Source organism: Culex pipiens, chromosome 1 (assembly GCF_016801865.2).
Source record: "Culex pipiens pallens isolate TS chromosome 1, TS_CPP_V2, whole genome shotgun sequence".
NCBI classification, from domain to species: domain Eukaryota; kingdom Metazoa; phylum Arthropoda; class Insecta; order Diptera; family Culicidae; genus Culex; species Culex pipiens.
This window is the reverse complement of record NC_068937.1, coordinates 103,026,145-103,053,032: the sequence shown is the minus strand read 5'-3', so window position 1 is coordinate 103,053,032 and position 26,888 is coordinate 103,026,145. Positions and strand designations below refer to the sequence as shown.

The window sequence follows — 26,888 nt, the reverse complement described above, 5'->3', positions numbered from 1 at the left end:
CCATTCCCTCGAGATCTACAAACTGACATGGCGGGCGCCGTTGGTGGCCAGCGACTGTTACCTATTCGCACCGGCTCTAGTTTTGATGATCGTGATGTTTTATCTTTTCAGCGCATTCATGAATGCTGTTGATAAGGGAAACATCATTTGATCGTTGAAGCGTGTGACCGGTTGTGCTGATGGGATATTATGGTCCTGTTCAGCAACGGAGAAGGACAACCATGGGTGGTCTCTCATGCTCATGCTCATGCTCAAATCTGCTATGGTCTGCGTTTGAACCTGATTCGGTGGACGTTCGGATTGTTAGTCGGAAAATTCTGCGAAGCCGGAGTCGGAGTCGTTAATTTTCAAGAAGCCGAAGAGTCGGAGTCCACTAATTTTCAACAGATTTGTTTGAAGTTGTAGTTGGAGTCATAGTCGGAGTAGGTGCAGTCTCGTATTTTTGAAGAACAAAATCTCGACAGAAGCATTACGCAGCCCTGCTTCATCCTCTATTGTATCCCCTCTTTTTCCCATATCAATTGTATCACGAGACTCACAAATATCTTCCGAATTGCGTTCAACCCAAAATTACAATTCCTCTCAGTTACCACCCACAATTTACGCAAGTACCGTGCCATAACAATCAAACTCAAGCCACTACAGCAGCAGCATCATTTATCGTCCCGAAACGAGCCCCACAATGCCCATAACAAACGCCATTACTCACCTTCGCGTGCCTTCAGGTAGACCGTGTTGGCCACGATGTTCTCTAATTCCATTAGTTCCAGGTTGGCGGCCTTTTGTTGACAGAATTTCGCCCACGAAAATGTTTTCCCGTGCTCCTCTCTGCTGGGAGCCCTCCTCCTTCTCCTTCTACTGATTGGTTTTTATCGCGCCGCGATTCACCTCTCGCCGGTTCTCCTAATCGGATTAGGAGTGTGGCCCGGGGGGTGAGGGGATGCTAATTTGTTAAGTATGGTTTAATTACGGAGTTGCCCTGCTTCTTCTCACTATACGCTGGTTGAGCGCTGCACACACTGCTGGAAATTAGTACGATCACGTCGTCAATCAGCTTGGAAATCACACCTCACGACACTCGGGATCTTTTTTCAACCCCTTCACTGAACCTCTAAATTACACCCTCGAGCACGCGCGTGTTTAATCAAGCGCGAATCTTCACCGCTGGGAGTTGGTTCCCTTTCGAAATCCGTGCACCAAAACGATTCGCGCAGACATTGCTCACGCGACGATCTTCAACGCGCGAACATCTCACCGAGGATCACTTTCGATTTCGCAGTTGAGGAGAGCGAGCGCACACACGCAATACAATTTCGAACTCGACGGTTTTGATGGCGCCGACCAAAAAGGGGCCTCTCCAAGATCAGCAGTTGCTTGTAAGCTCCAATTTAGATGTCACTCGAGGCGCGTTCGGGGCTGTAAATGGAAAGAAAAACGGAGAAACCAGTTGTCAGTGATATGACTTGTTGCCAGATTAATAGTCAGGACCCGGTGCCTGCAATCCCCGTTACAGTTTATATGGAATTCCAATAAGAATGTAACAGAAAAATCAGGCTTCGGGTCCAGACTGTTAAGGGAGAAGGAAACTTTGTGATTAAATATTAAGAGGAGTTTGGAGTTGTAATCAATAATGCCCACTGAGGTCCTCCAACTTAAGCTGACCATGTTCAGCGCTCATACTCGTGCCAAATTGATTGATTCCCTCAAACCATCGCCGCTCACAACTTCTGTGATCGCTGAATAAAACATTGAACCTCATTGCAGTGGCAACTCACTCCCCTTCGAGGTGGCAACACTGCACCTCGACTTGCAATGTAAATGGCATCAATAAACGCTGATCACGGCAAGTCACCTCGTAATCGTAAACCCACTTTTTGTACCCTCTTTCTTAAAAGTGTGATTATACACACCCAGCAGGTTCATACTTTATTATGATTCTTTTTTACGATCAATTCCATAAATCAGACCCCGAGAACGCCTCCAAGCGCCGTCCATTTGAACTTTAAAGTTGCCATAACTCACGGGCCACTTTGCAGTACTACGGTCACCAGCGCGACAGAATGACCACCCCGGCGGCGCCGACAGGACTTCAACAGGTCTCGAGGGATTGGCGTGCGGGGCCTACCTTCGGTCTATCGCGTGCCGAAGTGATTTATTTGGCGGCTACCTCAGCACAGCAGACCATCAACAAATTGTTTGCGATTGCCCGGATTACGGCCACCACTGGATGGGAAGGAAGACGCCATGGTCCCAAATGTAATTAAATCAATTGGATGGGGTACCAGGTGGGTTGGCCACTATCGGAATCGGAATTGTCTGGCTTTCTACCACTGTCAAATGATCTCTGAATAACTGATAAATATGATCTTTGAAAAATGTTGTATCATTTTCAAATGTTTGGTAGAGAAATTTAAATTCATAACTCGGTCAAAGATTTCTTCCCCATTCTGGAAATTTCTAAAATGTTGGCATTTGATGTCCCCTAAACATAAAAAAAGTGTTTTTTTTTTGCAAATCAAGTTTTAGTGACAAAAAGTGAAATTAAAAATCACCAAAATGTTTTAACGTGTATCATTTTTTTCAGTGTAGTCCTTATCCATACCTACAACTTTGCCGAAGACACCAAATCGATAAAAAAAACTCGTTCAAAAGATACAAATTTTTGAATTTTCATTTATAATTTTTATGGACAGCTACCAAATTTGTATGAAAATCATATGGACAAACTAATGATGTAAAATGGCTTCTTTGGGCATACCGAAGGCACCAAAAAAGTTTCAGCCGGATTAAAAAATACAAAAAAAAATCGGATTGCCGAAATCTCAGTGAACTGCTCGGGTGTAATATTAGAAAAAAAATCATAAAATAATGCAAAACTTATTTTACACCCAGGCCTTTTACACGCAGCTGGATAACTACTTTTTTTTGCTGTGTACAAAATTTAATCCCAGAAGTTGGCCCACTCACTTACATGCTCAGAAATGGCCTTTCCAAAACAAAAACAAATGTGAATTGGCTACGTAAACCCGTTCAATTCTGCCCTGTAATGGACGGCGAAAACCAATTTTCAACCACTCTAATGTACGTACCATCCAGCTGCGTGTAAAAGGCCTGGGTGTAAAATAAATCAGTATGGGAAACCTACTTGACCGAAATGTCAAGCACATATATGCGTTTATCCTTTCAGCTTTCCATCGGTCTGATGGCCGAGTGGGCTAAGGCGCCAGTTCTTGCTGTAGGTGCTCGGTTTGACTTCCATCGGTTGCAATTTTTTTGTGTTCGCAAAAACTGTACATGCAGTATGTAATAATAAGTGTCTATTGTGACGAAGGTGATATGCATGCTTTTGTATGCGGTTTTACCATCGGATTTTTTGCTGTGTAGTTATTTCAAAAATGTCATGATGATACAATATTCATCCTGCGATAAGTCGAAATTTATGACCAACAGGAGGTCACGGTCAACAAAAACGGTGTAGCTTTTCAAAAGATTGCAAATAAATAAGCAAGGACGCAGCGAAGTAAAGCAAGCTATCAGTGGTAATTTGGGCCGAGATAATTAACTGGCAACGCCTGTTATAGTGATAATGGGGTATAATGTCTTTTTTTTTACAACAACAAAAATATTCATTTATGGGAAGTTACAGAGTACTGGGAAGCAATTTGTTGATTCAACTGATTTGAGAAAACGAGTAAACTAAATTGCACTTTGCTCCATGGAAGACGTACACTAGAAAGTTCTTGGCGTTGTTTACAGCTCAAAGTGATACAAATTACAGCAACTCCGTAATTGAGCTTCATACATATTTCAACGAATAGGCGTAACATCACTGTTCGTTGAAAACTTTCCTGGATATAACGTAAACAAATTTGGCGAAATTAGCCGTCATCATCCATCAATCAACTCTTCAAACGCAGACATGTGTGTCCAATGTCTTGAAGAAATTCAAACGCACTCAACGTATACAGATCAACCAGCTCCGCAAAACAACACTCCACCTAATCAATCACCCGCCACCGAAAGCAATTCTTCAATGGTTTGGTCCAGCCGATGTCGGTCATTCGAGTACTCTTCTGCGTCAGTTTTCAAAACTACTCCAAAGTAAACATTTCGAGCGCCGCGACCCTCGAGATTCCAAACTCGGGAAACCGATTCCATTCCCCATCCACCCCCAACCCCACTTATCTCGACAGTCCGACTGTCTATCTCAAGTGTAGTACCGAGCAGAACGATACAAAACTGATAGAGATCTGCGCGCTGCGCCGCGTTGACTACTTTATGTCCACAACTGGAGCACACCGACGGCGATGACGAGTATGGATCGGAAAAATATGGCCAGCACACCCGAAACCCGTTCTGTCTGTTTTTGCCTTGAGCGCTAAACGGCTGTAACCACGGCTGATGGTAACATACCGAACCTCCGAAAGCGGGCTGGTTCACACTTAACTTGTACGGGGATTAACAGTGAGTTGGCAGTTGATGCGGATTAGAATTCGTGTATTTGAAATCGAAATTGATGTAAAAACGAGCGAAATTGAGAGCATCTTCGTCAATCCGAAGCGACCGTCAGTGAACGCACACGAAGTCGGAACGAACGAAACCGAGCTCAGCACTCAAGCAGCTGCCCGACACAAAAGCACATGCTCTCCTTTGCTTTCTCTCTCAATCTCTCTCTTTCTTGCTCGTGCAGTGCTACGAGGATAGCAATCATTTGAATGCATTGATCGATATTTTTGAATTTTTGAATTTTTGTATTTTTGTATTTTTGTATTTTTGTATTTTTGTATTTTTGTATTTTTGTATTTTTGTATTTTTGTATTTTTGTATTTTTGTATTTTTGTATTTTTGTATTTTTGTATTTTTGTATTTTTGTATTTTTGTATTTTTGTATTTTTGTATTTTTGTATTTTTGTATTTTTGTATTTTTGTATTTTTGTATTTTTGTATTTTTGTATTTTTGTATTTTTGTATTTTTGTATTTTTGTATTTTTGTATTTTTGTATTTTTGTATTTTTGTATTTTTGTATTTTTGTATTTTTGTATTTTTGTATTTTTGTATTTTTGTATTTTGTATTTTTGTATTTTTGTATTTTTGTATTTTTGTATTTTTGTATTTTTGTATTTTTGTATTTTTGTATTTTTGTATTTTTGTATTTTTGTATTTTTGTATTTTTGTATTTTTGTATTTTTGTATTTTTGTATTTTTGTATTTTTGTATTTTTGTATTTTTGTATTTTTGTATTTCTGTATTTTTGTATTTTTTTGTATTTTTGTATTTTTGTATTTTTGAAAAAAAATCATCAAATTTAAAAAAACTTTTGTCAAACATTTGAACCAGTCTACTGGGCAGCGCGTGTCCAAATTAGTCAAACGTACGTCAGCTGTGCGTACGTGAGCAGTAGCGTAGCGAATAACTAACGGTCAGTATCGATTCTGACCTAATCCGCGTACCGATAGTTGACTTTATGGAATAACCACATCGAGCAGAGAAAATAAAATCAAACACCGGAATGGTCATCGAAACCATTTTCGCCACGATGGGCTGCGAACAGTGAAGCTTCCTGAGGTACGGAAATCTGGCTCATCCAACTTTGAACTGCAGTACACACAGAAAAAAAAAATCATGGTAATATTACATCTAAGAAGGAGTACATTTTTTATGTCAGAAAAAAATGTGTAATTTTACCACTTTTCTGTTGTAATGTCACTTTTTCAGTCTAAATTGAGGTAAAATTACATCATAAAAGAGGTAATATTCAACCTTCCAAAATTACACCTTCCAAATTTATACAGCTGCAGCTGAATCGCGCAAGAGCTCGTGGGATTAATTTATCTAGTGCAGCTGTCCATAACTGAACAGTGCATTCAGTGGCCACTCTCGCGATACCCCACGCAACTCCTGGAGAGCGGCAGCGGCGTTCAGCAGGTAACAGCAACGATTCGGAAGACTGCGGGGAGTTTCCGGTTCGAAACGGCAGTTTGTCACACACGTTTCGCACCAGGTTCAACCACCAGAGTAGTGTGTCCAAGGTTTGAGCCCGTTACTGGCCGTGTACAACGAGGTCCGTTACGCTTCACGGGACGTTAGAAGTGGACTGCAGTGGTTCTCGAAGTCTTGCGTTCTGCCCTTTTGGTTGCCGTCAAGCCGCCATAGCATTGCGGTAAGACTAGATGTTAGGAATCAAAGTGTCCCGCCTTGAATCTCGGTGAACCGTTTTCAAATAAAAGTTTTTGGATGCTTAACAACCCCTGTCGAACCCCCGGGAATCGATCCGGTTGGTTTTCATTAGCAAATACGGAGTCAATTAGACTATAAACGATTCCATTCACCTCTGTTTTACTTGCCTGGCCGGGCTCGAGAGTGCGATCGCCAGAGTGCAGTAAATCACTTCTGCTCGGACGGCTCGGGGGCATGGATTATGCATCTGAGGGAGGAAGAAGGGTGGGGGGGGGGGGTAGCGGGGCTTCTATGTGGGTGTCGGATTCCCATCTTAATGGGAATAGTGCACACCACAACACAGCAGAGCTAACTCAATGAAACGAACCGAGAAAGAGTCGGAGCAATTTGCACAGAAGAACGGGAGGGGGGACATCAGCTGGACATGGTCCGTTAGTCAAGGAATCCAAATGGGAGAGGCAGCCCCCCTCACCGCCGCTAATGGATGAAGCCAATGAAGATGTACATGGCACGTAGAAGAGCAGCAGCAGCAGGGCGAAAGTGGTTTGCCAAAACGGAATCTAATGGGCGATGGACAGAATTGGCCAGATGAACTTTTGGATTGAAGCGCCTTGATTGGGTGTTCCAAGACTGATAAAAAGACGGATGAATGTCGGAGTTCAATGGAACATTTATCACAAAGTTGAGCCAGTCAGAGTGTTATTCCGCAATGGTACTGATAACACTAATTTGTTGGAATGGGATTTCTCAATGAAAGATTTGAGCTAGAATTTCCGTTTGTACATATTTCCAGGCAGTACAATATCGTTTATGGCGAGTTCAAATATTATCGGACATACTCATTCTCAATAAATCATATGATTAACCTAGGGATAACCATAACAGCGAAATATGAATAAAAGTCATAAAGACAATTTGAAGCAACAATGAATTTAAGATACGATTTCAACAAACAAAAAGTGAGTAAATTACAGCTGACTCGGATTTGTAGTAAATTTCTCAGTAAATCTTCAATTGCAAACAGACATACAGACATAAAAGATGACGTAGAATTTCTGCGTTCAAAGAATTAACTGCCCTATTTTTAAATTTTTTTTAATTTTTTCCGTTTTTTTTTGCAACATTTGTACTACGAAATTTTACTTGTCTTGTATTATGATGACCTTTTGAGTTTTTGTTATTGAGCAATTCTCAGAGATTTCGGTCATTCGATTTTTTTTGTATTTTTTAATCCGGCTGAAACTTTTTTGGTGCCTTCGGTATGCCCAAAGAAGCCATTTTGCATCATTAGTTTGTCCATATAATTTTCCATACAAATTTGGCAGCTGTCCATACAAAAACGATATGTGAAAATTCAAAAATCTGTATCTTTTGAAGGAATTTTTTGATCGATTTGGTGTCTTCGGCAAAGTTGTAGGTACGGATATGGACTACACTGAAAAAAAATGATACACAGTAAAAAAATTTTTGGTGATTTTTAATTTAACTTTTTGTCACTAAAACTTGATTTGCAAAAAAACACTATTTTTATTTTTTTTTATTTTTTGATATGTTTTAGAGGACATAAAATGCCAACTTTTCAGAAATTTCCAGAATGGGCAAAAAAATCTTTGACCGAGTTATGATTTTTTGAATCAATACAGATTTTTTCAAAAAATCGAAATATTCGTCGCAATTTTTTTCAATTTCATGTTTCGATGTAAAATCGAATTTGCAACCAGAAAGTACTTTAGTGAATTTTTGATAAAGTGCACCGTTTTCAAGTTATAACCATTTTTAGGTAACTTTTTTGAAAATAGTCGCAGTTTTTCATTTTTTAAAAATAGTGCCCATGTTTGCCCACTATTGAAAAAAATATTTTTGAAAAGCTGAGAAAATTCTCTATATTTTGCTTTTTCGGACTTTGTTGATACGACCCTTAGTTGCTGAGATATTGCCATGCAAAGGTTAAAAAACAGGAAAATTGATGTTTTCTAAGTCTCACCCAAACAACCCACCATTTTCTAATGTCGATATCTCAGCAACTATAGGTCCGATTTACAATGTTAAAATATGAAACATTCGTGAAATTTTCCGATCTTTTCGAAAAAAATATTTTCAAAAATTTAAAATCAAGACTAACATTTCAAACGGGCCAAACATTCAATATTACGCCCATTTGAAATGTTAGTCTTGATTTAAAATTTTTGAAAATATTTTTTTCGATAAGGTCGGAGATATCGACATTAGAAAATGGTGGGTTGTTTGGGTGAGACTTAGAAAACATCAATTTTCCTGTTTTTTAACCTTTGCATGGCAATATCTCAACAACTAAGGGTCGTCCGAAAAAGCAAAATATAGAGAATTTTCTCAGCTTTTCAAAAATATTTTTTTCAACAGTGGGCAAACATGGGCACTATTCGATTTTACATCGAAAAATGAAGTTGAAAAATTTTTGCGACCAATATTTCGATTTTTTGAAAAAATCTGTATTGATTCAAAAAATCATAACTCGGTCAAAGATTTTTTGCCCATTCTGGAAATTTCTGAAAAGTTGGCATTTTATGTCCTCTAAAACATATCAAAAAATAAAAAAAATAAAAATAGTGTTTTTTGCAAATCAAGTTTTAGTGACAAAAAGTTAAATTAAAAATCACCAAAAAAAATTTTACCGTGTATCATTTTTTTTCAGTGTAGTCCATATCCATACCTACAACTTTGCCGAAGACACCAAATCGATCAAAAAATTCCTTCAAAAGATACAGATTTTTAAATTTTCACATATCATTTTTGTATGGACAGATGCCAAAATTGTATGGAAAATTATACGGACAAACTAATGATGCAAAATGGCTTCTTTGGGCATACCGAAGGCTCCAACAAAGTTTCAGCCGGATTAAAAAATACAAAAATTAAAATTAAAGAAAAAATACCGATTCCGTAGAGAACTGCTCTATTATAAAACTAATGATTTATCCAAACTATTAGTTTTATCTATCTTATTGAAACAATTTCACAGTTTGGAATGGGAGTAAAAATAGTAAATTTCGTCAAAATTATCACAAGCTTTTTTAACAAAACTGTTGGAAAAATCTCATTTTTTTGTTATCTAAGGCCGTTGCAAATATTTTTCAAAGTTTATGTCGAAAGTAAATTGAAAAATATGATAAACTCGAATAAAGGCCAATCAATAAACCACGTGGACACTTTAGGGGGGGGGGGGGGTATGGCGATTGTGCAGGCTCCATACAAAAAAGTTTTTTTTTTGTATGGACAATTGTCCACGAAGGGGGGGGGGTTTAGGTTTCCAAAAAAGTGTCCAAGTGGTTTTTGGATGGTCCCTAAACCGAAAGATGCTATTAGAAAAGATAAAAACACGACAAGAGTAATTCTCCACAAATTAGGTTTTGCCTTCCTCACCTTACTGAGGAAAGGCTATAAAATCACTCGAAAAACGAGCTTCTCAATCAGAACTCCTAGACCCACCTTCATGTATACCTATCGACTCAGAATCAAATTCTGAGCAAATGTCTGTGTGTGTGGTGGGATGTTGATCAAAAAATTGTCACTCGATTATCTTGACATTGGCTAAACCGATTTTGTCCGTTTTGGCGTCATTCGATCCGTCTTGGGGTCCCATAAGTCGCTATTAAAAATTATGCGGTTTAGTAAAGTACTTCAAAAGTTATGCTAAAAAAACGATTTTAACAAAAGTCCAGAAGATTGTAAAAAGGGTGGTTTTTGCAAGAAAACCTGTCATGTTATTCATTTTTAAAAAGGTATTTGAAAGACCTTTTCAATGCGACCAATACATTGAAGATCTGACAACCCTATCAAAAGTTATAAGCACTTAAGTGTTATTTATGTACTTTTTGGAAGCCGGATCTCAGATATCATGATGAAAACGTTGTCCGGATCTATCATGCGACCTGTCGTTGGATAGGTAATCAAAAGACCTTTCCAACGAATGTGAGGAAGGCACCAACCACCTAAGGGTGGATTAAGTAACGTTTTTTTTTATGATACTTGTTTTGCATTTGAACGAAACTTCATCTCAAAATCATCCAATTAGCTTTAATTTCCAACTCATAACTCGGAAACAATTGGTTTGACTTTCAATATTAATAAACTAAACTCTGGTGAAACATTCTGCTCTTCAAAATAATTTTTAAAGTTAAAATCAAGGGTAACTTTTTGAAATGGCTGAAAAATTATTTTGGCATGAAATTTTAAGATTATGCTAAGATCAATGCAAATTTTATTGCAAGTTTTTGTAACACCCCTCCCCTTTAAAATTTACTCAAAAAGATATTAGTACAAAAAATGTCATTGAAAAAATTGAAAAATTGATTGTAAACTATTAAAACACATTGCATAACGTTTATTTATGCTTTCACAACCATTTTTTTTTAAATTTTGGAAATAAAGTTAAATATTTTCATAAATTCATTGAAATTTAGCCAATTTGTTATAGTAGCATACCGTAAACCGGGGTGACTTTGATAGGTTTGAGATTTTTACGAAAAACGAAGAGTACAAATTCAATACGTACGGAATGGTATGAAATCACACTTATCATGGTAGAGAAGTGTTTTTAAAGTACTTCTAGTAGATTCATAAAATTTTGAAAAGTTTAAAAAATTAGTTAACTATAATTAAGAAAATGTTGATACTTAGCAGTATTTAAATATTCTTAAATTGTCATTATTTTCTCAATGTATATGATTTCTAATTGGAAAACAGAATGCATTTTCAAATCCTTCGGAAAATTTTCCACTAGGAAAAGGTAAAATAAGTTTGTAAATAATAACAATAATAATTTTAAAATAATCCAAATTTATATGCATTTTCAGTGGAACAAATTTCACATAACATGTAAAAACTTTTGATTCGTGCTTCAAATTCAGTATAAAAGGCATTAAGAATCCATAATTTTACGATTATTCCATAATCCATCCATCCATAATTGTGACTATTTTTAACAAATGTACTTTGTTAAAAAGCATTATAAGCTTATTTATTTAGTTAACTTAACATAAACATTGACTTTTTTTTCTTAGAAACTAAATCAGCGACTTAGTGATTGTAAATTTGATGTAAAAATAAATTTGAACACCTTAAATTTGATTTTACCAAGAAAAACTATGACTATCGAAGTCACCCCGGAATTCAAAATAAGAATTTTCAACGTAACTATTTTTTTTAACACTATTGAAAAAACTGCATGGAACTTGTGTGGCCTACCCCAGTACATGTTCTAAAAATAAAAATCTTGAGAAAATCCTTACCATTTGGAAATTTTTCCAAAAATAAATTGAAAATTGGGCTTGAAATTTAAAATTTGTTCTTTAACATTAAAAATAAAACCAATATTTTTAGAAATATCATAAGTTTTAAAGTGAGCACTTAGCTAGCAAAATCTGAACTTAGAAATATGTACCCTCACTGTAAAGGCTTATGAATTGATCTCAGTTGAAAGGTTCTCCAAATGTCTTAATTGCAAATGTAACATCCTGGAACAGAACTGTTAAATTCTAATAAACACTAATTGAATTGAAAATTGAAAATGAGAGCTTATAATAAAAATGACACTGAAAAAAAACTCAGTTTTCATAAATTTTATACATGTTCGAAAAAAAATATCTGCAAAAGCTTTAAACTTAAAAACATTCGTTTCTTAAAACCCTTTATTGTATAGAACATTCATTTGTATCTTGAAATATTTTTATTGTATTTTTTTCTAAAAAAAATCCTAGTCTTAACCTATCACAACCAACAACTTTGCCAAAGACACAAATCGATAAGAAAATCCCTTCTCAACATACAGATTTTCGAAGATTAACTTTCCCATTTTGTAAGTACAGCTCATAAGTTTGTACGGAGAAACCCATTATGGCTCATTTGGGCATAATAAATCGATGGACAAAGTTTCATCCAAATCAAGAAATACTAAATAAAAAATCTCAACATAATAGAAGTTCTTGAGAATTATTGCTATGCTAAATTTAATTCTTGCTGCTAATTATTAAATTTTATATCAAAATTTTGAATAATACAAAAATGTGACTAGAAAAATAAGAACTGTACTAAACAGGTTGAAGATAAAGATAAAACAAGAAAAGGCAAGTTTTTCGTAGACCAGAACTTGCTCAAAATTGATCAAATTAAATCTAGAATTGAATTCAACTAAATAAATTTCAAATCTGACTCTGCATCAACCACGCAAACTTTTCGGTCAAAACCCGACAGCAAAAACCCCGTTAATTTGCAAACAATGCAGTGCCCAGAAACAATTTCCACATTTAAAACACAATTATAATCCACTCAAAAAAAGCAGCGAGCTGCCAACAAATCCGAGCACAGCCAGGCCCCGTCGTATTAACTTTATCCCCAGTTCCCTTTTCGTTCCATGTCCTGCGCCGTAGCTTGCCTGCCTGCAGGCAGGTCGTCGTCTACCATCGTCATCGCCGTCGCCGTCTTCTTCATCGCAAAAGATATATACACACACAAACACTCATTCACAAAAGTTTAGAGCTCCACACACACACACACCCGGGGGGCCGCTCTCCGATTCTCAACCACCCGCTCACATACAAACGAGCCGATAATCCAGCTGTCAAAAAGTTGTACGAAAATATTTTCCAACCTCCCCTTGAATGCCGGCCAATTCTTGCTTGTCCGGCCCCTGGAGAATTCCCCCCCTCTTTGCTCAAGTTCTGATTTGTGTGTCAGGGAAATACCTTACTGCACGGTGCTACCCCTGAGTTGTTCAGGAATCTCGCTCACCTAGTGCTCTGACTCTCGCAGCGAGCTTGCTGCACGTCTGGAGACTCCACTCTGAATGCAGTCGTTGACCGAACCCGTGTACTTTCCGGGTTTTTTTTCTTCTGGCTGTTTTAACTCAAACGGCGATTGATTCACCCGCTCTACTTCGCGCGGTTTGACACTTGGTCACCTAGCATTGACACCTCTTGGCCAGTAGTCACCTCTTCGTCGCGACGAACGACACACACTTTGGTTACGGTCGCGCCAGCCACACTTCGTTTTGGGGTGTGGTACAACATCCACTTGTGCTCCACCACAGTCGGCACCGTTTTTTTTTTCCTCTACAACCGTGTTCACAATCACTTCCCGCACCGGGACTCCACTTTCGGGCCAATTTCGGCTAAATTTTTGTGCACTTTCAATCACCGTCGCTGCCCGCTGCGACCTGCTCTTCCTGCCTCCAAGAACACCTCTTTTTTCACGCTTCTTGTGCGGATTTTTCTTCACACTATTTCGACCTGCTCAAACACACTTGCTTGCTTGCTGTCGTGCTCAACCACCCTCACTGGTTACACTCGCAACACTGTACGCAACACTTCACCACAACACACATCCAAGCGAGCAGTTGACCCGACGACTTGCTCTGCTCTTGTTGCTCCGGAATCGTCGCTGGATTCGCTCTCGGTTCTCTTGGCCGCTGACGCTGGTTCTGCAAAAAAAAATAAAACGATACTACAGTGAGTGTTCTATTTATGCCAGTGGAGAGTTCGTGGGTGGGGATCACTGGTGTGTGATGGTGGTGGGTTCAGGAACTGGACGGGACTAGGACAGGGCAAGGACGGAGTACATTGGCGAGATTCTCCCGACAGTCGCGGAGGTTCGTTATCTCAGAGACTCGATGGGAGGATGAATGTGGATACCGTAAGGGGCTATGGATGCCGGAGTTGAATGGTTTTGTCGGACGAAAGTAAGCGTTTCTTGGGTTGGAATTTGAGTTGACAAATCCTGAGCAGTTGTAGTTATTATTTAACAACATTTCATGGAATTAAGAGACCAGAGTCGGTGGTGTACAAGGATATATGGCATTAGGGCAGAGGTGACAAAAGTTTTGTGGCCCGTGAACCCATTTTGAATGATCATTTAAAATGGCCCTTTGACCATTTGAAAACTGATTTCATAATTTTTAAATAATTTTTTTTAAACTTTTCTATTCTCATCTTTTTGCTTTTTTTTTCATATAAAACAAATGATTTATTCATATTTTGAACCCCATTATACGACACAAATATTTAAATCAATAATCTTACACATTGAATCAAGTAACAAGTAAATATTGTTTATTTCGTCAAAATTTTAATCAAACATTTTCGGAAATGTGCAACCAAACGTTCTAATTGACTAAAGTAGAAAACTGTTATAATATCAAAAGTATAAGTAATTCATAAAAGTCATAATTACTTTTTTTATAAATGAACCTAAAGCTCACTTTGCACTTAGAAACATTTCACCTCGGGATTCAAACTCATGACAGTTGGATAACGAATCTGATTGACTACCATCTGATTTAGGTGGACCAACATTTATTGAAATATGAGGAATAATTGTGGGAAAATCATTTCGCAACGATTTTTCATTAGATAAACTTTATTTGAAGACAAAATTACGTCGTTACATTTTTCAGAGTTTATTTCACCATTTCAAAATATTTAAAATAAATTCGATGATTGCAATGAAAACACAAGTGCATTGAACTTAATAAGGCTTTCTAGGCCCAATGAACTTCTCGTCACAGAGTCCTGATGCAAACAATGATCGAGCTAGAGCTGTCACAGCCCTGTTCAATATGTTGGCTGACATATCGAGCGGCCAGTCAAAAAAAAAACTTTTGCTAGAAAGAGATAGCAAATCTGAGGCAAACAAACCCCCAGCTGCCTTTTAAACATGCTTTGAATGTGTTGGTAAATTTCTGACTAGAAAGACTTATACACCTTTTTGTGAAATACCAAATAAAAATCAATGAACAAAACTGTAAATTTTTGTTTTCTATTATTTTTAAATGCCGACAATTTATAAATAAACCGTTTTCCACATTTGGCTCAAATGCTCATTCAATCTTCAAATTTGGCCCGTCATCCAAAAACTTTGGGAACCCCTGCATTAGGGTGTAATATCAAAAACGATTTTTTTAGTACTTTTCAGATGCCGGATACTACAAATTTGGCTAATAATGATATCCGGATCTATCATGCAATGCGTTGTTGGATAGGTAATCGAAAACTTTTCCTAGAAGTCCAAAATATCAAAAATCTGACAACCTTAACAAATTTTTGAAGTACTTAAGTAACAACAACACTATTTTTCTAACCGGATCTCAGATATTATATAACTGTACTTCTAGAAAGTTTTCATTAACCCAATAAAATTTTATCGTGTTAGTGATGTCTTATAGGTTTTGATCCGGGGAACAACTTTGTAGAACATCGCAAAGCGCTAGGAATTGATTCCGAAAAGATACAGGTAAATTTTTTGAGCATGTTTTGAAATTTTGCCGGAAAAAGTAAATTCCATAAAACATCTTGTATCTTTTTGCCAAAAAACAAAAAAAAATAAAAAATAAAATTCCGAGTGACGGTTTCCAAATTTGAATTAAAAAATTGTATTAAAATGCATCATACATCTGACAAGTTGTTTTGCAATTTTAAGTATCCAAATTATTTAAATATTGAAGAATTTTTTTTTCCGGAAAAAAGTTTTTGCTGTACTGTAAACTGTAAATTGGAATTTCATAAAAAATCAAAATATTTTTCTACGATCCCAAACATGCTGAATATGATTATCACTCTTGGTATCAATGCAGAAAATCAGACTTATATTTCTATTGCAATTTTATGTTTTTTGAGATGGTTTTCGTCGGCTTCGTGGAAGGCCTCGTACGCGTTGGCTGTGTGCAGTCGACGAAGATGCAAGAGCGGCCAACATTGTGGGCGACTGGAGACGAGCGGCCCAAGATCGAGCATTCTGGAAATCTTCGATTAGTTCAGCTTTGGGTCGATAGACCTGTTGCTGATAAAGTAAAGTAAGTAGAGATGGTTTTTTGCCCCTTGATATTTCGGAGCAATTTTGGGTAGGAGGGGGAGGGGGCGCGACATACACTTTGAAAAATATTTGCAACGGCCTAAATCAAGGTAAGGAAATAGATGTGAATAATTTTATTTTAAAAGTAAGATTAGAAATTTACCAAAACATCGTTTTTTTCGTCTGTGGTCTCTGTCGAGAGTAGTGGGGACAAAAAAGAGTTTAATTTGACATTTGAAGCCTTTTATTCTTTTTTTTTTTGCAAAAGAATCAAAAAAATGCTAAACGTTAATGCAGTTATGGTTCTGACAATAATTTGATAAATATTAATGAATTGATGAAATTATAAAAAAAAAATCCTCAAATAAACTTTATGCAATATACTCTAAATAGTTTAAAACATTTTTTTTTTCAATGAAATTTCAAATTTTGTCAATTTTGAGATTGTCCTTTATTTTTTCGAGACATTAAGAAGTTGTATTCAAACAAAAAATTGAAATAGTTTGAAAGTTAGTTAACCATAATAATGAAAACATTCATAAAAAAAATTCTTTAAATACTCCAAAGTGTCATGTTTTTTTCTGGGTTCGAATTGGAAAACGGACGGGTATCGCTAAGAATGCTAAGCTACAGCATTTTAAAGTAAGGACTCAGGGAGACGACTCCTACACCTGGACTGAGCTAACGACCTAACAATTCTAGAGTTCTTTTTTTTTAAGGACCTATAAGCTATTGTCTTCCATATATTTATAGGACCTTTTAAAAAAAACTCTGGAATTGATCGTGTCAAGAATATGTGTTTATTGTAATTTTGTGTCAATTCCCATTTTTTTTCCTTGAATTATGATTGATTGCCATGTTTTGAAACAATACAATAGCAATCTATTACACAGAACAGCCCAAATTAGTGTTTGACTCGCACTTATCCTTGAAACACAATGAAGGTAAAATCAAATTTATGTTACTGCAACGCCAATCCTAAAACAGATTTTCAACTATCACACCATGTGAAATCAGCTCTCTTTTCATCAGACTTCTCCGCTGTTTGTGTTTTTCAATCCATCAGTCTTTCGTCACATTCCACACGCAATCCAACAAACCGACCCCCTACGGTACACAACACTTTTCATTCTTGTTCGCCACCACCACTCTTGACGTCGTGCATGTGCGTATGTTCAGGTTCATACACGCCAAATGGATGCTGGACACACCACAAGTTCGAGAAACCATTCACGCAAAAGGCGAGAATCGCCACGCCACACCAATACACTCAACCAAAGGCAGCTACGGCGAGTGCGACACCAATACACACCTACAAATTTGCGCTGCTCCGCCGTGTGTGTTGCTTCTCTTCTTCTCTACACACTTTGGGGAATATCTGACGACTGCTCTGGAGGAGCCGAGGGAGTCGAAGCAAAGTAGGACAGCCTTTTGCACAGTCTCGCGCATCCGACCGAGGATCGGGATCGGGATCCTTCCGAGGTGCAACCAACTGTCCGATGAAAAATTTATGACACTGCTGCTGACTGCTGATGGACCAAAATATGCTGTCACACATACACACACGCGCGCGCGGATACGTTCAGGCTGTGCCACTCACTGACCTGCTGGGCCAGCCAGAAGTATTTGGGAGGAGATGTACACCAAAGGAAAAAGAATCTATCAATGCACAGCGAATCACGGAGACACCTCACGCAAAAGGTTCGACGGCACGGAACGACTCTCATCTACTGACTGAATCGTGTGGAGAAGGCCGTCTGCTACGTTCCCGATTCGACTGTGAATCAAGAGCGAGAGCAGGAGAGATGGCACCAATACATGCGCAAACCGAAGAGAGAGTAATGTGAGAGAAAGAGAGCATTTCGTACGCATACCATTGAGAAATTGCGCTGGTGTGAGTGCGATCGTAACGATTTCGCCAATACTAGTGCAGTTATTTTATTACAGAAACGTCAAAACATTGAACTTAGAGATGCTAGCGGTGCCGATTAGTTGAGCTAGTGACCACCAGGGGTGGAAGTGATCAGTCAAATGGACGGTTTTACAGACAATGACGGTGGCTAATAAGTAAATACAAATAGTAAACACAACAAAATAAAAACAAACAAACAGAACTTTTGCTGACAATTATAGTCACACAACTGCCCCCTCATCGGGGTTACTTTCACACAAACATTAAAATTTACCTTATGTTGGGATGAAAAGACTTGCCAACATTGAATAAAACTTATTTGAAATATGAACAAGTGAATGTAACTTTTAAATTTAACGTTCAAGACTTTCGGACAATCAATGACAACAATATCAATTGAGATCAATTAACTACATAGCTTTTTATTAAATACAGTTCTGTTTAAAGCTCCATTCGATGGACTGATTCGGAATGGACAGGATGAAAGTTGGTTACAAAAATATCAGCCTTTTGCGATTGATAACTTTTTTTCCCTATAGTTTAATCTATCAGACACAATAATTGTTTTAGCGTGTGTTGTAAAGCGCTTGAAACTAAATTGAGCTTATGCTAGTGGTGCCTCTTGGCTTTCGCTAACCGGGTCCGGTGATATCGGCAGATGACTAGTGCCAGGATCGGGCCCGGCATTGTTTTCTCCTGGCAGCTCGATGTAATCGGTTCGTCTGAGGAAGAGGTAGGGTAAAAGAGAGCAGTTTGTGGTTAACCGTGATTGAAATATAATTGGATTTACTGAACTGAATGATGAATTTATTCCGAGAATCGTACGTGTGATGGATTTTTTGTACACGGAGAAAAAAGAGTTCCCAAAATCGTGAACAAGCGTTCATGAAAATGGGAACCACGAACAAAGTGTTCAAATTTCATGGTACGTTTTTCAAAATCGTACCATGGGATTTGAACACTTTGTTCGAGGTTCCCATTTTCATGAACGCTTGTTCACGATTTTGGGAACTCTTTTTTCTCCGTGTAGTGCTTATGATAAAGGTGTTAGTTTTATTGAATTATAAGAAAAATGAATACATAAAAAATACCTGTTGTTTGGACCTAGAAAATTGATTTGATTTGTGTAGTAAACAATCGTATTTTTCCAAATTATTTTTTTAATGTTATAGTTAAGGATCTACTATTCATACAATCATACAATTCATACAAAAAAAATATAAAAATAAAGTATTTTAAGAGAATCTTGAGCCCTGCATCCCAACCGCCACTGCTAGCCACGGAAACTACACAGAAAAAAAGTTTGAAATTACTCGACACGGAAATTATGGATCACATGTAAACTTGGTTGATGTAAACGTAAGATTCCACGTAAACATCGGAATCACACGTATAATCATGTTTTTACGAATGATTTGTTGGAAATTTACATTAAAACGCATTTTGCAAAAGTAGGTATTAAATCATGTGAGAACTTTCAATACTAAATCCATACTAAACTAATCAATAAACATAATGACGGGTGTGGATTACGGAAACGTTCATAAATCAGAAATGAAGATATTTTTTGCATTAAAAAAAAGTTATATTTTAAGTAATTATTAATTAATTTATCTTTAGCAAGTATCACATGACCAAAAATATCAAGCTAATTTGGGAGTTGCCAAAATCAGGAAAAAAATAAGAAATTGTTGCCTAAATCGGGTGTTGCCAAAAACTGGAGTGCCACTGCATTTGATTTCAAATCGAATTTGCAATCGTATGGTATTCTGCACATTAAAAAAAACACCTTTTTTGAAGAAACAAATTCAAAATTCATTTCTAACATTTGGAAAGGACCAAAAAATTAAGACTATTTTTTTTTCTTTTCGTTCCGATTTGGTTAAAATTTGGAATGTGAGTTCCTTGTCCAAAAAATAAGATTTCACAATCAGTCCTAGCTGGTATAGGGTGGCCCAAAAAAGGCATTTTTCGACGATTTTCGCAAAAAAAAACACTTTTTAAGATTTTATCTCCCGATTGGCTGAATAAGTTTAAAAACCCGCATAAAAAAGTACCATATAAAAACTTTTTTTCATATGGTAATTGAACTTTAAACTATATTGTTACTACCATTTCCAAAAATGTTTGACTACTATTTTAAAAATGGTATTTATATGGTTGGCATGAATTTTTACTATCTCACAAATGGTTTAACCATCTGGCATAAGGGTGGTTAGCAATGGTAACCTTAAAAAACTCAGTACTATTTTCGTCAAAAAACTGTTTGTTGTATGGTAAATAAATGGTTTAAGTACTATTTGGCAAAAAGTAACCTTAAATCAAACAGTTCACAAATAGTTTAATATAGTTAAATTTTAATTTTGGGAAATTGAAAAAACGATTTCACAAATAGTTAACATTTCTCAAAGTGTCATTGTATGATCCAATATGGTAATCAAATGGTAATTTTTTATCCGGGAAGACAACTTTAATTGTAGATTTGGAGGTTGTTTTGAGATTGGGATCTGCAAATATATTTTTAATGTTTTCAAGGATGTTTTACGAAAAATGCCCAATTATGAGACATGATTGTTTTTTTAAATTGTGATCCACAATTTTTGCTGGAAAGCATGGTGCTTCAAGTTCGATGAACTGAAATCCGATAAATTATGTTCATAATCATATTTCAGATTCCTGTAAATTTATATAAAGGAACTGTAATATTTATTGTAAAAATTTGGTAACTCTTAACATATTTGAGCAATTCCATGCCAAATAGGGGATCGGTTGAACCGAACCCTCTTCGATATCAATGAAACGTAGTAGACATGTTATCCTCGGCTTATAAAAGTCACTTTCTCGCGAGAATGACATTTGAGAAAGGCGTAAGTTATTTAAATATTTTTGAATTTTGTAACTTAAATATTGCTGTTTCGCGGATCCGCTGCATCGTAATTTTTTTTTTCTAGATTTTCGTAATTGAAATTCTCAACTTTTGGTTCCTAGACATGTATAGGTCATTGCGGAAATTTTCGAGTTATCGCAGTTTCAGTGAAAAAAGTTGATTTTTTCCTGTTTTCGTAATTTTCTTGTATTTGCGCGCGGCGCGTCGAAAAACCCTGATTTTATTTTCAAAAAATCATATTTTGGAATCCTGTTAATGAACCGCGCCCATTTGATTTTCTTTTTTTTTTGATATATTATGCAAAATTTTCTGAAAGGTCCGTTAAAATATTTTCAGATATAGGCTCTTTGGTGCAACTGACTCCATTACATAAAAAATGGGGCATAACATGTTTACAAAGTTTCATTGAAATCGGAGGGAGTCGAGTGAAAAAGTTCTGCACAAAATTTGTCAAAAACTACAACGAATTATGCAAACTATGAGCATGAGCATGAGAGACCACCCATGGGTGTCCTTGTCCGTTGCTGAACAACTCAACTGATCATACGCATCAACGATCTAGTGATATTTCTTTTATCAACAGCACGTATGAATGCGCTGAAAAGATAAAACATCAAGATCATCAAAACTAGAGCTGGAAAGAATAGGTAACAGTCGTTGGCCACCAACGGTGCCCGCCATGTCAGTTTGTAGATCTCGAGGGGATAGGGCAGGAATGTTAGTTAGCACAAATTGCTACCAAAGGTGGGTTCTATACGATATCCACACCCACACGTGTGCCGGAAATACTACTTCTATGTTTATAGGGTAATGGATTATTCTCAAGGCAAACAATCGGATGCTGCTGATGAGACAATTCCCGTTTATTTGCTGTTAAGTTTTATTAGTGGTTATATTCTTAGACAGCCGGCTGTGGAAAGATATAACCAAAATAATATGAAATTGTTGGGACAGATTTTAAACAATCAAAAAACGAATCGAATCAACTGCCAGATTCTTCAAGACCGAGCGCACAGAATGATATAGACAGAACCGAAAAAAACACAACAAGGGAGAAAGAATACGACAAAACGGTGCAATGTGTTATCGGTTGAAATTTTAAAAAGCTTAGGCAGCCAGCTGCGGAAAGATACAATGTCGAATCGAACGCGTGCCAACGCGTGCCAGTATGTTTTTACTGTATGTACAATTTTGATTACGCGAGCTAATTTCAAAAATACTTAATAAAAGATACTTTTCTCTTCATAAAACGGATAGTTTGATGAGTTAATAATAAAACTGCTAGTTGGAATAAATTATTACGATCAACCAATTTGAACGAAAAGAAAATAGGACACCACGTAAACGTTTGTGATGAAATTAAAATAATAAATTAAACGAACTAAACCAGCGTCGTGCCTTCCGATCAACGATGATAAAAGAAGGACTTATCACTGCTAGCAAGATATAAAAGGCTCCGAAAACACGATGCAGAGCAACCGAGAGTTCCCGCTACTCGCAATTCGACGCTGTCGTGCTATCATGTGGCACTCGGCATTTCGACGTTTCGAGAAAAAAACCGTTTTAATGTTTGACCTTGAATAAACAAAAACTAGAGCACGCAATGTAAACAATAACAAACAAGTTTTGTTTGGCTGACCATTCTGTGCATTGTCGCGAAGTTTGGTAGAAGTTGGTTGCTGGAGTCCCGAGTTATAATTACAAATGTTTACGGTAGTCTAACTTGTACGTGCGTCCAACGCGTTCTAACCTGAAATTCCTTTGGCCAGTTGTCGCACTTTCATAAATTTTCAGGGAGTGACATGATAGCACGATAAGATTGAAACTATGAATGCACGGAGTTTTTTCGGTTTTTATTGAATATCTCAGGATTGAAATCGATTTTTGGAGATCTGTGAAGGTCAAAAGGTGAGGCATTGATAGCTGCACAAAATGGCGTTCTTTACTCAATTTGGCCCAAAATGCACGTACGACAAGTTAGCACGACGGCGAGGAATTGATTCCAAACAGCAGTACAAAGGAAATGGAAGAAATGAAAATTAACGCGAAAAAAACAGGACTGCGCGTCTCCACAGGCACCGCACTATTCAACAACGAATTACGCAAACTAGGATTAAAAAACTGTTATTCATTATGTTCATGTTTAAATCTAGCATAAATCAAATAAGAACAAACAGCATATTTATCATCGCATTTATTAAAAATTTCGGATTTGCATTCGGAGAAATTTACCCATCAGTATTTTTCAGATTGTTATACCCAGGCTTTCCAGGCTATAGCCAGTTTAATATTGATAATAACTATAATAAAAAAAAACTTCAATCAAAACACAAACTAATAGTAGTATATTTCATACGATGAAAAATGGTTTCACAAAAATATGGAATTTCAATCACAATCGAACCAGAAGCCGTCGTCGTCGTACGATCGTCAACAGGGTTCCTTAACGCATAGCTTGCAGTACAGTATAGTTTAGTACGTATAATCTATCTACACAGCGCGCACGGTGGCAGACAAGGCAACGAGAAAAAGCAGCAGACTTTTGTACCAGAATCAGGACTTTGGCTCTGGCCTCAAGGTATGCTGGCCTTGCTTCCGGCAGCGGACTCGGCCGGATAGGTACTGTTGCTGGACTCTTCCTCCAGGGTTTTGGGATCCGAACGGTTTCTGGGGAGTCAATTGTTTGCGGTTATACGTGGAATGAGTAAAATGAAACCAATTTTTGTGATTAGTGGTTTTGTTATTTTTTTAAAACTTTTGTTCATAAATTAAAAAAAAATGTTGTTATAAATAAGATTGGTTTGTGTGTTCATGACTTTGTGTGTGGTGTTGAGTGGTGTTTGCTGAAGATTTGTACCCCCATGCATTCGAACGAGAATTGTGTGTGTGTGTGATTTGTTAATCCGTGTCAGTGCTTGTGGCTGCTGCGTGAGGTTGTTTTAGTAGGGTTTCTAGGTTAGATTCTACAGTGTCAATTGTTCGCTTGGGCCGTCTGTAAGGATTAATACATTTAATGTTTTGGGGTTAGAATTGGGAGGTTAGTGCGGAGGAGATTCTCGGAATAAATTTGATAGTAGATCGCAAGGCTCCGCTATACTTACTTGTACAACACGTAATGCTGCACGATAAACACGATGTCGAACAGGACCGAGAACAGCCCTAGGCCGAACTTGGTCGGATCGCCAAAGATGGACGCCCAATCGTCTGAGGATTAGAGAAGTTACAAGTATAAGAAATATCATTAACCCTAAGAGACTCTTGGATCCCTTACCATAGTTGTACGCGTTGAGCAGCATCTGCAGCATGCTCAGAGTACCGCCGGTAAAGTCGAGCAAGATGTTTTCAATGCTCCACCCGACCGTGCTCTTCCGCCTGAAGTTCAGTACCGCCTGCGGTACGTACTTGATCAGCGTGATCGCGAGCTTAATGTAGCTAAGCGTGTACAGGAAATCCAGCCAGTGCCACGTGCTCGTTCCAACGAGAATGCCAGCCACGACGATCACCGTAGCGAAGATTCCCAGGATTCCCTGGGCGGTGTACGAAACCCGTTGTTCCCCGCGCTGGAACAAACAAGATCAGTCAGAGATCTCCCCCTTGTAAGCAGGATCACGGTCAACCTACCTCGTAGATGAAGCACTGCACCACCGTGAGTAGTGTGGCCAGTGAGGCGTGTAACGAGAACGCCACATCGTTGGCGATCACCGGATTAAGCCCGCGCGGGTTCCGGTTGAAGTACTCCTGCTCGATGTGATCGTTCCAGTACATCGAGCAGTTGAAGATACAGTACAGCGTGTGCCCCAGCAGGTTCAGCGCCAAAAAGTCAAACGACAGTCCGACCACACTCTTTCGCCTGAAATTAATGATCATCTGAGGCCAGAACGAGACGGTCCACGCTACAAAGTAGACCCAACCGATCACGATCGCCACGTAGATCAGCGTGCCCGAGTTGGCGATGGTAATCCGAATGAAGGCCTTCGCGTCGTCGATCAACCCCGCCGGCAGGACGCGCCCGACCAGGTCGAATTGGCCCGGGGAGATTGCCGCCACCGTGACTTGGACGGCCCGATCGATGAATCCATCCGAAGGAGGCTCGACCGTTACGGAGGAAGGCGTAACCTTGACGAACTCCTCATGTTCGGCGGAGAAATTGAACAGAATGCTCTGCGTTAACCGACCTCGGAACTTCACCTCGATGACTTTGGTTTCATCCACCAGGATCGTTGCATCCTGTGGATCCAGCACTACAGTAGCGCCGATCGTGGTCTGCCCATTGACTGTGACTGAAGAAGAATAAACTTATTATACGCAATACCTCACCAACCAAGACCAATCTTACCTAAGGACAAAATACTAGATATTACGAGTATCACAATTGATTTCCCTACGTGATGAGACATTTTGCCGTTGATTCTTCAAGCTGCTTCTGCTGAACTACATTTAGGATTCTGAAACATAAAAAAGCTATCTTTAGAAGGTGCAACCTAATCGGACATCTCAAACAGGTTCGTTCTACGAAACAGGCACAATTAATCATCATTAAGAGTCACGATGACCGGCGTTTTTTTTTTTTTTGTATTGCCGAGGTCGTTCCCAGTTAAGATCGTGTTGAGGCCAAGGCAACTGATTCGCGCAAAATAGTTTCTAAACATCCCACAGTCATCACTCGAAAGAAACCTTATCAAATCCACCAACTCATGGAATAGCAGCGATCCTCGGGTCAACTCAATTTGCGCTGTTTTCTTACAAATTGTAAACAAATCATGATCAGTAGTACAATATTCAAAGCAAACAAATTTGCATAACTAATAAAGTCACACAGCGCGTAAATACGTACAACTAGCAATGAATTTCATTGACTTGGGGTTGCGCGAGAAAGAGCTTAGCTAATCCGAACCCGAATCACTTATCAGGTGTTTACTAATAAATGAAATGGAGAGTGCATCAATTAGTGCTGGCGCAGGGCTATTCAACAGTCCTACCGTGAGCAGTGCGGTACTGTAGAAAGGTTGTTTTGTCTTTCCGAACTAATCGAAGATTAGGTGTTAAATACCATCAATGGTAATCAGTAGCACTAACTGTGAAAAGCCGGCAGGAAAGGTGTTAAAACAATCAGGAAATTGCGCACGTGGTCGTCTTGGAGCATTTGGTTATTGTTTCACAAACTTTGTACTTCAACTGTCGCGAGTGGAAACATAAGTGCTAATAACTTTAGGCATTGACTTTTTTGACAGACAAAAATCACACTTTTTTCAAAATTTACTGCAGTTTTTTATTCGACTTTCCAGTCAGACTGTTGAATTGCGCTAAATAGCCATTTAAAAAAAATCATTTTTAGTTATGTTTAGAAGACATAAATTGCATTTTTCGAGCTATGGCACAAGTTGGTCAAAATTCATTTGGCAGTGTTGCCAATTTTTAGAAAAAAAATCGTAATTTTTAAAAAATGGGAAAAAGGTCAATATTTTTTTTATTTTCCTTTAGATGTAAGTCAAATTTGCATTCAAAAAGTAGAAAGGCCCTTAAGCTCTTATTTTTGACCATAATATGATATTATCAACTGTTAGGTGGATTTCAAATATTTTGAAAATATTTTTGATTTCGTAAGAACGCAACATTAAACGATGGTTGAAATTTTTGGAATTGAATATCAGGAATTTTTTTAATTTTTTTTGAAGATTTATTTTAAGAGATGGTCAATTTGATGGTGAGTTTGATGACCTTGTACAGGTAAAAAAGTCACATTTTTAACAAAAAAAAGAATTTAAAGTGTCGATAACTCGAAAACGGTGCATAATATCAAATTTTACGTAAGGCCGTTGCAAATATTTTTCAAAGTTTATGTCGCCCCCACCTTCAAAATCTGTTCGAAAAATCAGGGGACAAATTTTTTTTTCAAACATTTTCAAAATTTTAAAGGAAATAGAAGTCTAACCAACAGAAAACAATTAGAAATGCATTTTCCTGCGTTTAAAATCATATTTAGCATGTCTGGGATTGATTAAAAATATTTTAATTTTTTTTGAAATTCCACCGCAAAGTTTTTTTTCGGCGAAAAAAATTCTCTTCAATACTTTGATATTTTGAAAACTAAT

General features: G+C 37.6%; 1 protein-coding gene and 1 long non-coding RNA gene across 4 annotated transcripts; both read right to left on the bottom strand.

Annotated features, from left to right (window-relative positions):
* Positions 1–1,341: 1,341 nt before the first annotated feature.
* LOC120430962 (uncharacterized) lies at positions 1,342–17,190 on the bottom strand. Its single transcript, XR_008212543.1, has 3 exons — positions 16,920–17,190; positions 12,944–13,631; positions 1,342–1,416 (listed from the first exon to the last, which is right to left on the bottom strand). It is a non-coding gene; the product is annotated as an uncharacterized LOC120430962 (long non-coding RNA).
* Positions 17,191–18,305: 1,115 nt separating this feature from the next.
* On the bottom strand, positions 18,306–25,366 carry LOC120430963 (cystinosin homolog). Of its 3 annotated transcripts, none has more exons than XM_039596094.2 (5): positions 25,133–25,363; positions 24,418–25,076; positions 24,068–24,356; positions 23,898–24,000; positions 18,306–18,631 (listed from the first exon to the last, which is right to left on the bottom strand). In XM_039596094.2, exons 1-5 carry the CDS (start codon positions 25,191–25,193, stop codon positions 18,514–18,516), a joined length of 1,230 nt encoding a protein of 409 aa, XP_039452028.1. In that variant the 5' UTR covers positions 25,194–25,363; the 3' UTR covers positions 18,306–18,513. The 3 variants fall into 3 exon arrangements, with proteins under 3 accessions (XP_039452028.1, XP_039452029.1, XP_039452031.1); XM_039596095.2 differs by lacking the exon at positions 18,306–18,631 and adding an exon at positions 23,119–23,463 and having other exon boundaries at positions 25,133–25,355; XM_039596097.2 differs by lacking the exon at positions 18,306–18,631 and adding an exon at positions 23,470–23,788 and having other exon boundaries at positions 25,133–25,366.
* Between the last annotated feature and the right edge of the window lie 1,522 nt (positions 25,367–26,888).

Excerpts from the sequence above, each read along its gene's own strand:
- LOC120430963 (XM_039596094.2), bottom strand. The coding sequence starts at position 25,193 with ATGTCTCATCACGTAGGGAAATCAATTGTGATACTCGTAATATCTAGT. Across the intron at positions 24,001-24,067 it reads GCTCAACGCGTACAACTATG|ACGATTGGGCGTCCATCTTT; the intron begins GTAAGGGATCCA and ends TCTAATCCTCAG. Across the intron at positions 18,632-23,897 it reads CAGCATTACGTGTTGTACAA|ACGAACCGATTACATCGAGC; the intron begins GTAAGTATAGCG and ends CCTCTTCCTCAG.